General features: G+C 51.0%; 1 protein-coding gene across 6 annotated transcripts in view; it reads left to right on the top strand.

Moving 5' to 3' along the window:
• The window catches only part of RNF111 (ring finger protein 111), a 340,882-nt gene that overhangs the window by 184,967 nt on the left and 140,292 nt on the right, over nt 1–15,623 (top strand). For all 6 annotated transcript variants that reach the window (XM_085643745.1, XM_085643742.1, XM_085643743.1 and 3 more), the window contains exon 5: nt 14,865–15,053. In XM_085643745.1, coding sequence (XP_085499871.1) covers nt 14,865–15,053 — 189 coding nt within the window. The remainder of the gene's footprint in view (nt 1–14,864; nt 15,054–15,623) is intronic.

The following is a 15,623-nucleotide window of genomic DNA, read 5'->3' as shown; positions in this document are numbered from 1 at the left end:
TGGAACGGCATTGATGTTGATTTGCATGGCATCACCTGCTGGCACGCGGGAGCACTGTTTTGTATTTTCTGGATCCGGTCTGGCACCTGGCGATAGTCTTAAGATGCAAAGTCTGAAGTTGGAGTATCCACCAGAAAGAGTATTAACAAAGGTAAGTAACTTGTTCTTTGATGCAAAATGTTCCCTCATGTCATTTCTGTGACATGAAAACGCATTGCAATAATCCAAAAATCACGATTGTGCTTACAATAGCTGCTCGCGTTCTGTCTTTGTTTTCCTTCTGCTAAAATTTTGCTGCGACATGGCATAATTTCAGGATATTTATATAATATGTATAATTTTAAATTCTCAAAACTACGGTAATTATGCAGCGTAATTTTATATTTCACCCCGGCCTAGTCATGTTATGAAGATCATATTGCTCACCCATGGGGGAACACCTTGCTTCCACTCCTGAGTTTATATTTACCTAACTTATGCATTTTCAAAAGACTCCTCTGTAAAATGGAAAAGCCAGCAGTTCTAAACCACTGTAAATCTGGTTGCTTGTAATCATTTATATATAGTCATATAAAATATTAGCAAGTATTTAGATCAGAGAGATTGTGGCAATTGACGATCTTCTATATATATATTTTTTGGATTGTATACATTTTTATTTTTAGACCAGAAATACAGCGTAGTTTTGCCTATATCCATCGGCCGGCGAAGAAAAAAGGTAGGAGAGAAGAGAAGAAAAAAAAACAGAAACCAAAGTCCAACTGCAACATACAGTCAGTAGAAGATAAACAGCATGCCATGTTCGCTTATGATGTTACACACAAACATTTCCTCTGTCCCCGTCCCACCATGCAAGAGTAGCCGTTGGTGTGCCTGCCGTTAGGCGTAGGACCCACAAATATATTGGAAAAGAGAGACCTTGAGAGTGTGGGTTCCTTGTTTGAAATATCGGAGTAGACCGGTATTTCAAACAAGGGCCCCACATTTTCTCAATCCTCAGTCCACGAGTATGGTCCACAATCGCAGTAAATCTCCCCATACTGAGAAGGTCCCAGAGCTTGTGTATCCAATCTGTATCAGTCCCCCATTTTGACAGCGAAACCTGTTATGCTGCACACATTGCCAGAGTCATGGCCGTCCCCCTAGAGGATTGCAATGGGTATGTCAAAGCTTTGGGGAGGTCCTTAAGAATGTAGCTGGGAAAGCGGGGCAGTTCGATGTTGAACATATGGTAAATGTCTGTGAGAACGTTTGACCAATAAGGATGTAATTTAGGACAGTGCAAAAGTAAGTGGGATAGTGTGCCAGACTGAGCAAAAGAACAATGGATTAAACCCAGATCTCTTGACTGGGGTCAGTCGTTGAAAAGTTTCAGCACTCCATCCATCTTGTTGGGTTTGCTATTTTTGCCCTAAGTGGCCACGGGTATGCCCAGAAGTTGGCCCTTTGCTCGCTGTGCCACTGGTTTCAAGCTAGCCTGGCTGATGAGGGGTGAAACCATGAAACCGGTCCCAGGATGCTTGCTTCTGGTCCAGGGAAGTCCTGGCCTGGTAGTTCGGGCTGCACTGCTCCATTGAGGAATAGGGTCAAGACTGATTTGCATATGGCTGTGTTCAAACTGGGGTGGCATAGTGAGCAAAAAAACAATGGATTAAACCCAGATCTCTTTACCAGGGGTGAGTGGTTGAAAAGTTTCAGAACTTCGTTCATCATCTTGTTGTGTTTGCTATGAGTGATTGCAGTGGTGCCAACATTTATCACTCTCCCTCTTCCACTTAACCAAACGGGAAGGTGTATAATACCAATAATGAACCACCTTGAGGAGAGTTTGCCTCCCAGAAGCACTACATGCCGAGGTGCAGTGGGCCATAGAATATCAGCCCATTCTCTACCTGAGAATTGGCGCTCACATTCCAGCCCCCATAGCGTTCTGGCTGGTAAGACCAGGGGGTTAGCATAAGTGTTCAAAAAGGTATAGACATCAGACAGCAAGCGTCGGACGTCCGGCCTTGACAGAAGCCATCATTCAAATGATGTGAGTGGCCTGGTTGCATGCGGGCGTATCAACGGATGAGTGACAGATAGCAACATAGTGCCAGCGCTCAGTAATCCCGCAACCCAAAGTCCTGTTGTACTCTGGAAAATTGGAAAATTCTAGCAGGCTCTGTATGTCGAATAGATCTCCTATGCGTTTACAATTTGCCTCATGCCACGGAGAATATGCCGTGCCCGGCAGTGTCGGAGAGGAAAGCTGCTTTTCCTATAAGTGGGGTGGATGGCAAAATGTTTAAGAACATAGAGTTTATCCCATGCCCCAACCATTGCTCTAGCCACCAGGGTTGTATACATTCCCGTCTGGCGATTAGTTTGCGGCTGTGCCCAGGGATAAAACTCGATTGATCAGGTTCTATTAACCCGGGCATGTACTGCCCCAATCTGTTGGCTAGGATCCCAGGGAATATCTTCGCATCTGCGTTCAGGAGAGATATGGGGCAATAGGAGGGGCAAAACTTGGGGTCCTTCCCTGGTTTTAGCAAGACCTTTAGAATAGCCGCCGACCTAGTGTCCGAGAGAGCACCCCGAGAGCTAAAGGAATTGTAAGGCCGAGCCAGCATGGAGGGGCAGTTGCCCAGCAAAAGTTGTTTAGAATGCAGCTGTGAACCCGTCCTCGCCAGGAGCCTTATCTAGCTTGAGCCTCCCGATCGCCTCAAGGACCTCCTGCACTGTGATGTCTTTTTCTAGGAGCACTGCTGTGGGTTCTGGCAACTTCGTTAAGGGAGCCTGTTCCAAATATGCAAAACAATCTGCAGGGAGTAATGGCTCAGCGCCATACAGTGTGGCATAGAACTGACCGAATACTGCTGCAATGTTTGTGTCATGCCTCTGGAATTGTTGGGCCTGGTCGACTAAGGGATTCGATGAGCATGAATCTGTGCTTGCAGCCTGTGGGCCAAAAGTGTCCCCAGCTTTGCTGCCCCCCGCATAATATTTTTGTTTCGTGTTGAGCAGGGCATATCTAGGGCCTTGAGTTGTTTTCTGGCTTTGGTGAGTTGGCATCGCACCCTATGGGATCCTACCTGCCTGTGCAATTCCTCCAACAGCCTAAGCATTTGGTCTTCCTCTCCCCAATAAGACGTACCACTATATATGTCCCCCTCACCACTGCTTTGAGAGTATCTCAGTGGGTCGCTAGTGGAGTATGGGGTTTACCGAAGACCTTCTGACCTTCAGAAGACTTCTCAAAACCTGGCTCTTCAAACAGTAGCAGCTCCCCCCCCCCCTCCCCCCCCCCCCCCCCCCCCCCCCCCCCTGCCTCCCCTCCCTCCCCCCAGCGCCTTCAGACCCTCGCGGGTATGTAGTGCGCTTTACAAATGCCATGATTGATTGATTTCCAAATACTCTACAATAACCCCTTCCACTTCTTTAGGCGTAGGTTCATAGGATAGTAATTTCGGGTTGTGGCACCACATCTTAGATTTCACACAGATATAAGGTAGGTGCAGTGTAACTGTGTTAGAAGTGTGGTCCGATATGGAAGCCACTTGGTTATCCGCCTCTGTCACCACGGGCAGGAAAAGGATGGAGACCAGGAAGTAATCCATTCTGGCGTATGACTGGTGCACCGCCAAAAATAGGAACAGGTCCACGTGGCTCAATTTCCTCCAAACATCAACCAACCCTGCATCTGAGAGCCATTAAAGACCATGTGGGGAGCATCCACTGCCGTTGCCGCTCTTTGAAAAGACCGATCTAAGGGAGCGTTGGCACCATGTTAAAATCGCCACCTCTCAGAACTTTGACATCAGGCAAGGTTAGTACGGCCCCAATTGCTTGGCAAATAAAGGTCTCCTGGTGGTCGTTAGGAGCATATAGGCATGCAATTGTGAAGGTGTGTTGATAGAGGGAAACCCGCACTGATCGCATACGGCCTGTGATTTCTGAATTTATCCCTAGAACATGCCCCTGGAACTGTGTGGACACAAGAATCGCTCCCCCCAGCTTTCTTTCCAGGTCCCGAGGACCAGAATTGGCGGCAGAAACATTTCGACCGCATACAACCCCAGACTTTTCTAAGTAAATGTGTCTCTTGTAAAAGACACATGTTGCAGTGAGCAGCTTTGAGTTCAGCAATGCCATTCTCTTTGCAGTGGCAAAGGGCCACTTATGCTGAGGCTAAGTATCTACACTATAAGCAGAAGTGTAGAGGGACAGCCATGAGGACTATGGGAAGAGCGCGCTTGCGCTGCCACAATGGGTGGTGGTGCGGCAGATTGCTGGATAGCAACGAAGCATGGGGATACCCGTTTGAAAAAACAAATCAGTAGAACATGTATAACAAAAGCACCAACTGGTGCAAAACAGTGGATCAAGTAGTACTGCACTATGTTGTCTGCCATCCGTCTCAGACAGCAGGAGGATGTAGAAGGTTGCAGAGGCCCTCCTCTGCACCTCATCTAACGTTGGCTATGGATTGGGCAGTCCCAGGGTCCATGCACCTGGCCCAGGTGTCACAAAGAACATTCGCAATGGTGGCGTGGGTGAGATCCAAAAGTCTATTGTCATTGGGGTTAGGAAGGTGGTGCAAAGACTCCCATGTCTGACTTGAGAGATCTATTTGTTCCAGGGATTGGTCTCGCCGAGTGAGATGTTGCAGGAGGGCCGATCACTCCCGAAGGCCCTCTGTGTGGTCTGTTGCTGAGTTTTTTGCGGGTCTGGGACTTGGACCTTCTTCGGGGATCAAGCCGTCGAGAGGGCGAGGAAGAACCTTAAGATTGCGTGGGGTCATTCCGCTCCAGATCCAATCCAAAGACCACAGCTGCCTCCAAGAGTGTGCGGACCATGTGAGTTTCTCCCTCCCAGACAAAGATGAGGCAGAAGGTATGGCCCCACCTTCGGATTCCTTTGTCTCAAGAACTCGGTCACCAGCCTCATATTACGGCGTCATTACAATGTGATGGAGATGTCCTTATAGAGGCACACTTTTATCCCTTCAAAGGTGACGTGAGGCTGGTCTTGCACCACATTCATGATAAGTTCATTCTGGCAATAACTGTGCAAACACATGAGGATGTCTTGTGAGGTTCCGTGCATCCCAGAGGGGCTCCCTCCTCTATTCATGCATTTGAGGGTGAGTTATTTCTCTGCCAGCTCTAGGACAATGTGGCGGGAGAAGTAAAGTCTGCAATCCTCCAGTCGACCAGCATCTGCCCGCAATGGGAAGCCCTTAATTCTAATATTAGATCTATGGGACCTGTTTTCTAAATCCTCCAAATAATTGAGGTCTGCATTGCGGTCTCTAAGTTCGAGGATCTTGTTGCGGCAGGCCTCTAGCTCTTCTCTGACGTCACTGCCGCTTTCAACCGTGTCTATGTGCTGTCCCAGATCGCCCACCTCACGCCGGAAATCCTTCACCTCCTTTGATATCTCCATCTTGAGCGTCGCTATGTCCTCTCTCGGGGTACTGAAGGATTGCATGAAACTGCGTGTGACCGGAGGTTTCTCGCCCGCCTTCTGCCCCTTGATTGGTCCGGGTGGGGAGCGAGCAGGCGAGTCTGGGTCCCTAGCGGACTCCATCCGCTTGAGGGAATTTTTGGTCAACAAGTCTTTGATAGTGGGATCTTTCTTCGTCCTGGTGGGCGTCATCCTGCCCGCGCCTGATGGGACCGGCAGATGTGTCCGAAGGAGTGTGCCCTGTGCTGGCTCTGCAAACAGGCAGTCGTGGTTACTCTGTGCAACCTATGGGACCAGGCCCAGCGAGACACTCCACCTAGGGCCCAAAGTCACCAGAGAAAGAGGTCCAGCAAGATCCTGTTTCAGTAATCTGCGCCCTGGGTCCCAGCTGCACGATATACCAAGAAGGCCCCAGTCCTTGTCGCTGCCGCGGGCCCCACAGATCCCAAGCAACAACTGGGGGCCCAAGTCAACTATCACTAAGGCCGGTCAGTAAAGGCCCATCCTCAGAACAGCACCTTTCCTCCTGGGCCGCTGAGTTAGAGGTGAGCCAGGGCGCGCGCTCTCTCTCTCTCTCTCTCTCGCTCTCTCTCTCTCTCTCTCGCACTCTCTCTCTCACTCTCTCTCTCCCCATCTCTCTCTCTCTCCCCATCTCTCTCTCTCTCCCCATCTCTCTCTCTCTCCCCATCTCTCTCTCTCTCCCAATCTCTCTCTCTCCCCATCTCTCTCTCTCCCCATCTCTCTCTCTCTCTCTCTCTCTCTCCCCATCTCTCTCTCTCTCTCCCCATCTCTCTCTCTCTCTCCCCATCTCTCTCTCTCTCTCCCCATCTCTCTCTCTCTCTCCCCATCTCTCTCTCTCTCTCCCCATCTCTCTCTCTCTCTCCCCATCTCTCTCTCTCTCTCCCCATCTCTCTCTCTCTCTCCCCATCTCTCTCTCTCTGCCCATCTCTCTCTCTCCATCTCTCTCTCCCCATCTCTCTCTCTCCCCATCTCTCTCTCTCCCCATCTCTCTCTCTCCCCATCTCTCTCTCTCCCCATCTCTCTCTCTCCCCATCTCTCTCTCTCCCCATCTCTCTCTCTCCCCATCTCTCTCTCTCCCCATCTCTCTCTCTCCCCATCTCTCTCTCTCCCCATCTCTCTCTCTCCCCATCTCTCTCTCTCCCCATCTCTCTCTCTCCCCATCTCTCTCTCTCTCTCTCTCTCTCTCCATTTCTCTCTCTCTCTCCCCATCTCTCTCTCCCCATCTCTCTCTCTCCATTTCTCTATCTCTCTCCATTTCTCTCTCCCCATCTCTCTCTCTCTCCCTCCCCATCTCTCTCTCTCTCCCTCCCCATCTCTTTCTCCCCATCTCTCTTTCTCCCCATCTCTCTTTCTCCCCATCTCTCTTTCTCCCCATCTCTCTTTCTCCCCATCTCTCTTTCTCCCCATCTCTCTTTCTCCCCATCTCTTTCTCCCCATCTCTCTTTCTCCCCATCTCTCTTTCTCCCCATCTCTCTTTCTCCCCATCTCTCTTTCTCCCCATCTCTCTTTCTCCCCATCTCTCTTTCTCCCCATCTCTCTTTCTCCCCATCTCTCTCTCTCTCTTTCTCCCCATCTCTCTCTCTCTCTTTCTCCCCATCTCTCTCTCTCTCTTTCTCCCCATCTCTCTCTCTCTCTTTCTCCCCATCTCTCTCTCTGTCTTTCTCCCCATCTCTCTCTCTCTCTCTTTCTCCCCATCTCTCTCTCTCTCTTTCTCCCCATCTCTCTCTCCCCATCTCTCTCTAGTTTTCTAGTTTTCCCCAGCAGGTCACTCGATGTTGGGGGCGGGGGGGGCGGCAGACAATGTCTATGATTCCCTCTGAGTTCAGCTGGGGCGCTGCAGGGGCCGTCTGTGGCTCCCAGCCCAGCAAGCCTCACTTTCCCCCACAGCAGGCCTGGCCTCCTCCAAGCCCCAATGCAGGCCGGCCCCCTGTAGAGACGGTCACTCGCCGCTGGGGCCCTCCGTCTGATCTGGTCCCCTCCGTCCGATCTGTTCCCTTCACCTCCTCGCCGCTCGCACCTCCAGGGGAGGGGCACTGTTCCACTGCCTCCTCTCGAGCTCCACCGGCAGAGCAGGCCTCTCTCTCCACAACAGTGGGCCCACCTACCTCTGAGCCCCGGCCCGGACGACCCCTCTGTAAGGCCTTTCTCCACCGCCAGGGCACACAGCCATCTTCGGCCATTCACTCCTGGTGTGTCCCAGAGGGCCCGCTCCAGATCATCATCATCACCTCCTCTCGTGTTATGCTGGCCGACAGCCAGCTCCTCGGCCGGCGTCCGGGACACATCCCACTGCCACCTTCTCCTCGACAGGCCGTTCGAGCCTCCTCGACTTGCATGGTGCCGCCAGCCCCCAGCGGGAGCAGGATATAGGGGGGCGGGGAGGGGGGGGGGGGCAACAGGGAGCTACTCTGCGTGGGGATCCCGGAGCCAATGGCCTACGCCGATCCACCCGGCATGACTGCCATCATGGCACCAGAAGCAGCGCTCTGCACCATACCGCGGAGACCCACTTCTTGACACCGCTCCCTCCCCCCAATGGTAAGGGGCGGCCAGCCGTTGCCCCACGCCCCCTCCCAGTCACCTCCACGCTGTGCTGCCGTTTTTAAGGTAGTCTGGGTCCGCCAGTTATGGAGTGGGTGAGACAGAGCTATACAAGTTTGCGCCTACACCGGCGACATCTTGGACACGCCCCCATATATATTTTTTAAAAGGAAAGATTCAAGCTGTATGACAAAAGGAGGTGTGGGATTATAACAACCTAAAACAAATGTTTTTATGGTGTCAAACGGCATAGTAGTCAATATGTGTATCATGCTTTATGTAGCTCGCCAGGTAGACCAGGCAGGTGAGAGGCCTTTGCGTTATGCAGACAACTTAGTGCGCCTATTACCTTTTTCGACATAAGGATGCATATGAATGCATTTGCCTCTTGTTGATTCAAACGAGTGAGAGCGCTCTATTCTATTTGCTTATCTGTGCCATTCTGCTGCTTGCTTGTCCACATTGCGACATAGAGGCCTTGTTGGAGTAGTCCTTGTCTTTCATTTTGTTGTTAGAAAGGAGTGTATAGCTGCATTAGTGGAGTGCTCCTTGGTCATAACTGCCTAGACCTGTTCGTACATTGTCATTTATCTGGCAAATTAGAGCATTTTGAGAGTTGTAGCAATGTTCCACCTATGATCCCATTTACATTAGTATGCAACATAAAGGATTGGGAACATAGTGACATTGTGGAAACTACTAAGCACTCTAAATTCAAGCTACAATGTGATAGTGTCTGGATCAATGTTTCAGTGAGCTTAATAACATGCTTGCTCCAAGGCACCATCCCCAATCCTTTCTGCCGGTTTACTGTTATTTGTAGTGAAAAGGGCAAAGTCAGACTAAGCTCTAAGAAACGATTTGTTAGCTTTAACTCCTCCCATTTCAAAGGCTCTTCATTACTGCCAGTGTACTCTAATTCCTGGTTCACCAATGATTGCAAGTGCAAATGGTCAAATCTGAAAGACACCATTAGTTATAGATTCCTTACCTCCTACTATAGAATTATCCCCAGGCGTCAGACTAAATCCGGAGAATTTTTTCGTCCGCAGTTCCCCTGCACATTGAAAGGTGGCGTTGGTCGACTCCTCGTTTGTCGTTGGCGTCGTGGTCGCCGGGATGATATCGCGGTAGCTACTTAGACGCCATCCTTGCGCGCTGATGTAAAGTTCTTTCTTTTTCCTCGCCAGCCAGTGCAGACCCGGAGAGAGTGGTACCTCCAGTCACTTTTTGACTGATCTTTTTGCAACTTTTGTCGACACCTTTTTTGAGTCTTTGACTCCTGGTGCACTTAGGGATGCCCGGTTTCAAGGCTTGCGGGTCCTGCCGAAAGCTGATGTCTGGGACAGATCAGCACCGCGTGTGCTTGTGGTGCCTCAAGCACGACTACGACCCCAAGTTGTGCTCCGACTGCTGGACCATGAATCGGAAGTCTTTGAGGGAGGGTCCTGAAAGCTTCTTGAGGCCCGGCAGTCCGCTCCTCGCCTTTCAAGGTCCCGGTCACGGAGTCCCCATCACTTGTCCTCGAAGTCTTCGCACTCCTCAGGTAAGTCAAAGCACAAGAAGTCGAAGAAGCATAGTCGCTCTTCCACTTCTCCCTGTCCGCCGGCTGACGCGACGAGGAATGCGGATGGTGCCCGTCCCGCGTGGAGTCTGAAGGGTCTGCCCCGAGTTTCCCCCCTTTTCCGGAACCCGGAACGACCCCAGCCAAGCTTAGAAGCTTTTACGAAGCAATGCATGCCATCTTTGGTCAGCCCGACTGCTGGTGCGCCTTCTGGCCCCGCGCACTTGGCTGGGGGCCTTGGGCCTTTGGCCTCTGCACCGTAGGGTTCCCTTGTATCCAGGTCCGGATCGGCGTCAGGAGACCTTATAACACCTCTCCCGGCACCGATTCTACTGGCACCACGGCCGCAGCCGACGCTGGTTGTGTCCTAACCGGCTTCGACCCCGGCCCCCACCCTGAATTGGACACAGACCCGGTACGATGCAGGATCCGGCGCCGATGGATACTTTTGTACCCCTGTTTTACACTGGTGTTCCTCTTAGGTCAAATTGGCAACCAGAGGAGGGTGAGGAGGACTGGGAGGGGTCTGGAGACCCTTTAACTGACCAGTTGGAAGTACCCAACTGGAGAGAGGAGTTTGGGGACGCCAGTGGTCTGGATACCTCCCAGACCATGATATGTTGTCTCCTCCTACCGTGGCTATGGAGGAGGGAGCTTCCTACGCAGTGGTGTTGCGTAGGGCAGCCGAGGCTCTGAACCTTGAGCTACCTACGGTGGCAGTCTGGTCTAACCTCCTGACGGAAGTGCTTCAGCAGCGAGCTCTTCGGAGCCCCTGCTGCCGTTCAATGAAGCCCTAACTGACATCCTTTTGGGCACCTGGTCCAGGGCCAACACAGGGGCTTCTGTGGATAGGATGATTGCCCGACTCCACTGCCTGGCTCCGAGCGACCCCACTTTCCTCTCCCAACACCCCACCTCTGAGAGCTTGGTGGTCCAATCCTCGACGTCCAAAGGCGCATTCCCTAACGCTCCACCTGATAGGGAATCCAAAAAGCTAGACCATCTTCCTCCAGCTTGGGACTGCAGTCAGTAAACACTGCATGTCTGTTGGGCTGTTTCCTCCGCTCCGTGTGGAATGTGGTAGTGCATGTGCTGCTCCAGTGCCCGGAGGAGGTCGTGGCCGTGCTCTCTCGTACAGTCGCCGAGGGGAGACACGCAGCCAAATTTACCATACGATGTGGACTGGACACCACTGACTCGCTAGGCAGAATGACTTCAACGTCGGTAGCCCTTTGACGCTATTCCTGGCTGAGGTCGACTGGATTTTCCAGGGATGTCCAGGCTACCCTGAGGGACATGCCCTTTGATGGCCATCGCCTGTTTGGCGACAAAGCAGACATCCCGCTAGAGCGCTTCAAGGACTCGTGGGCTACGGCCAAGTCCTTGGGCCTCTCCACCACCCACCATGCGCAGTCTGCTTTTCGCCCCTTTCGTGGCTACAAAAGGGGTGCCCAGCCATGTTCCACCCAGAGCCACAAGCCGGGGCAAGCTGCACAACCTTTGCGCAGCCGGGGACTCACTGTCGTGGCTCTGGGGGCGAGCGGGTCAGTCCACCAGTGTCCTCTCTGCAGCAGCCTCCAAACCCTCCTAGTCCGACCTTTCAGGGACACCGATCGCCAGTTGGCGTCCGGATTCGCCATCACTTCCCCCACTGGCACACCATCATGTCCGACAGGTGGGTTTTGCAGATAGTCCGAAGGGGCTACTCCCTCCCCTTCAAGACTGCACCCTCAGCCATGCCCCCTCAGTACCATCGCATGTCGGAGGATCATCTGGCCCTTCTCCAACAGGAAGTTCCCTCTCTCTTGGCCAAGGCAGCCATTAAGCGAGTTCCTGTCCCAGAAGTAGTTCGTGGTTGCTATTCCCACTACTTTCTGGTGCTTCCTCCGAAAGGAGACGTTCAAAATGTTGACGCTAGCTTAGGTTCTGTCTGCCCTCGACCCTGGAGACTGGATGGTAGCATTGGACTTGCAGGACGCTTACTTTCACATTCCTGTCCTGCCGGCCCACCAGCGTTGCCTGCGGTTCACGGTAGGCCACAAGCACTTTCAGTTTATCGTACTCCCCTTTGGTCTTACCCGTGCCCCTCGGGTGTTCACAAAAGTGATGGCGGTGGTCGCAGCTCATCTGTGCAGATCAGGGGTTCTAGTCTTCCCCCTATCTCGACGACTGGCTGTTGAAGGCGGGCTCTCCCCAGGCAGTCGTCTCCCACCTCCAGACTACGGCGGACCTCCTGCATACACTGGGGTTTACTATCTACGTGCCAAAGTCAAACTTGACTCCCTCTCAAAAGCTCCTTTTCATCGGAGCTGTTCTGGACACAACACAGTTTCGGGCTTATCCTCTCGAGCAGCGAGTCCGGGAAATTCGGGCTATGATTCTTATTTTTTTGTTTTTAGCCTCTATCCCAGGTTTTGGTCAGAATGACCCTGAGGCTGCTGGCCCTCATGGCCTCCTGCATCCTACTGATAGACCATGCCAGGTGGCATATGTGGGCTCTGCAGTGGGACCTGAAGTTCCAGTGGGCTCAACATCAGGGGAATCTGTCCGATTGTGTTCAGATCTCGGAGGGCACTGCACGTCAGTTGCAGTGGTGGCTAACGAACCAGGATTGGGTCAACGGCAAATCTCTCTCCTTTCCCAAACCAGAGTTCAAAGTGGTGACGGATGCATCACTTCTGGGGTGGGGTGGCCACATTAGAGAGGCGGAGATCAGAGGCCTCTGGTCTCTGGCGGAGTCCGGGCCCGGGCCCCACATCAACCTTCTGAAGCCTCGGGCGATCCTACTTACGCTGAAAATATTCCTTCCTTCTGTCCGGGGAAGAGTAGTGCAAGTGTTCATTGACAACACCACCGCCATGTGGTACTGCAACAAACAGGGCGGGGTAGGGTCGTGGGACCTTTGCCAAGAGGCTCTCCGTCTATGGACATGGCTGGAACATCAGGGCATATCCCTGGTGGTTCAACACCTGGCAGATTCACTGAACGCCAGGGCGGCCCAACTCAGCCGCTTATGCATGACAGATCAAGAATGGCGTCGTCACTTGGAGGTGGTGCAAGGTCTCTTTCGGCAGTGGGGAGAGCCTTGGTTAGATCTATTTGCCACCAAAGAGAACGCGCAATGTCAGCAATTCTGCCCATTGGAATTTCCAAGGCGGCACTCGCTAGGCGACGTTTTTATCGCGAGTGGAGTTGCGGTCTTCTATATACGCCTTTCCGCCTATACCAATTTTTCCCAAAGTGCTGAAGAAGATCATGCGTGACCGGGCCCAAGTCATTCTTGTGGCTCTGGTTTGGGCGCGAAGAGTCTGGTATCCCGAGCTGTAACACATGGCCATCGATCCTTCGATCAGACTGCCTCTTCGGGAGGATCTTTTGTGGCGGCAGCGGGGGACGGTCCTCCACCCGAACCTGTCCAGCCTCCACCTCCTTGCATGGAGATTGAGCGGCGACAGTTGACAGCCTTCGACCTTCCTCCCGAAGTCTGTGATGTTATCTTGGCAGCCAGGCGTCCCTACACTAAGACTGTATATGCGTGCAGATGGAACTACTTTGTGGCATGGTGCGCAGCAAAGGCTGTGGAGCCCCTTTCTGCCCCTCTTTCTGAGGTTCTCTAGTTCCTCCTTTCTTTGGCCCAGCAGGGCTCTGATCTGGGCACGCTTAAGGGCTATCTCCCAGCCATCTCCGCTTTTCTTAGGGAGCTTCCTGATCAGCCTTCTCTTTTCAAGTCCCCTGTTGTAAATCGCTTTCTTAAGGGCTTTACTCCTCTTTTTCCTCCTGTTCCCTTCCTAATGCCTCAGTGGGACTTGAACTTGGTTCTTACTTATCTTATGTGTGCTCCCTTTGAGCCGCTACATAACTGTCCTCTCAAGACTTCTCACTTTAAAGACTGCCTTTCTGGTTGCCATCACTTCTGCTCGCAGAGTGAGTGAGCTCCAGGCTCTTTCTTCGAAACCTCTGTTTCTGGGGGTTCATCCGGACAAGGTTGTCCTTTGAACTCAACCCTCTTTTCTTCCTAAAGTGGTTACTTCTTTCCACATAGGTCAAACCATCACTTTGCCCACCTTCTTTCCGCATCCTTCTAAGGAGGAAGAGAGGCTCCACTGTCTGGATCCCAAACATGTGCTTTCCTTTTATTTGAATCGCACCAAGCAATGCCGGGTGGATGACCAGCTCTTTGTTGGCTACATGGGCGCCAAAAAAAGGTTGGGCTGTGCACAAACGGACCATCTCTAGGTGGGTCGTTTTGTGCATTAAAGCTTGCTACTGTTTGGCAAAGACTGTGCCACCAGTGGGATTGCGTGCCCATTCCACCAGGGCGATGGCAACTACCACGGCTTTGGCACAGGGAGTCCCCCTCAATGACATCTGTCAGGCAGCTACGTGGGCATCTCTGCACACGTTCACAAAACACTACTGCCTGCGCAGCCAAGTCCGGAGAGACTGCTTCTTTGGCCGTTCTGTTTTCCAGAACTTTCTGGTGTGAACTTTGTTCGCAGACCCACTTTGGGGTTGGTATTGCTGGGGTATCTATTCTAAAGGTAAGGAATCTATAACTAATTGTCTCTTTCAGAGGAGCCAGTTACTTACCTTTGGTACTGATATATCTGTAAGAGACATAGATTAGTTATAGATTCCTTACTGCCTCACCCATCCTCCCCGTCTGCGAACTGACTTCTAGGGTCAGGGAATCCCTTTCAGGGCCCTAGTTTTGTGCACCAGTGGTCAGTGTCTTGCATGGTTCTGCGCTTCTGACGTGGAATGTTCAGTAAAAGAACTGACGTCCGCGCGTGAAGGCGGCATCTAAGTAGCTACTGCGACGTCATCCCGGCGACCACGATGACAACGACCAGCACGCAGGGGTACTGCTGACGAAAAAAGCCTCCGGATCCAGTCTGACGCCTGGGGGTAATTCTAAAGGTAAGGAATCTATAACTAATCCATGTCTATTACAGATATATCGTTACTGAAGGTAAGTAACTTGTTCGTTTATGCAAGACAAGATGTACATGTTCTGACACTTGTACTTACATTATTAACATTCCTAAAACACGTTTAGCCCCTCTCTGAGTTTTATTTTTGTGCCATGTGGAATAAGAATACCAGAGCTACTTGTAAGAAAGCAATCTGTACGTATGGAGTATTCCTTTTTTTTTTTTTTTTTTTTTTAAAGTCTACTAAAAATCAATATCCTTATTTGCCTATTTTTTATGTACAGTTCCACTACAGTTGCTAATGCTTGATATTTAGTTATGTCAAAATGTATGAATTTTCTTTATTTCCCCAGATCCCACAGTGGTGCAGACGACAACATCTCGAGTGGAGTTCCAGTCTGTAACTTCTACTTCCACTCATGCTTCCACCTCAGAGCAGGCCTCTGATGCTGCTTCGGGTCCTTCCAATTCTCAGCTCTCCACCATGCCAGAACCTTCTGCCGCTCCTCTTAATTTCAACAATGCTGGCCCTTCAGCAGTAGGTACGTTTGTGAAATAAGCATTCTATTTGTTTTACATCTAGGGTGTGATCTTTTAGAAAAGCTTGTCATATATGTGACTATGTGAAGATGCTTTTCAGTCGACATGTTCCATCATCTTAAATTGGTTTGGACTAAATTCTTCATTTTATAAAACCCTACCAATATACTTTGGCTGCTTGGAGTTTCCGATCAGTCTTCTATGTGTAGATCACAGATAAACCGTTAGTAATCCTCAAGCAAACAATTATACATCAAAAGTAGTGCTTCCCCCTACTCTCATGTTAGGGAAATAATGAAGAACTGTGGATCAGTAGTAAAACAATGTATTCTCACAGCCAGTAAAAGTGTAGGGGGGTTGATTCCCAAAATATGAGAAATTAAATATCTGCCAAAACAAAGATAGATATACATTAGTAGTTCTTCAAAACTGCACTGCATACTTTTACATATGTATATCAGTTGCTCGTCTTCCCTCCTTGCTTTTGTTACTCTTCAGTGTCTGTCTTCTACTTTTAGGTCAGCAGGATCTGATTTTCTGGGCCAGGGGCTCCCTTAAACACTAGATTTAGG

Source organism: Triturus cristatus, chromosome 3_1, assembly GCF_964204655.1.
Source record: "Triturus cristatus chromosome 3_1, aTriCri1.1, whole genome shotgun sequence".
NCBI classification, from domain to species: Eukaryota; Metazoa; Chordata; class Amphibia; order Caudata; family Salamandridae; genus Triturus; species Triturus cristatus.
The sequence above is the reverse complement of the archived record's forward strand: the minus strand, read 5'-3'. Positions and strand labels throughout refer to the sequence as shown.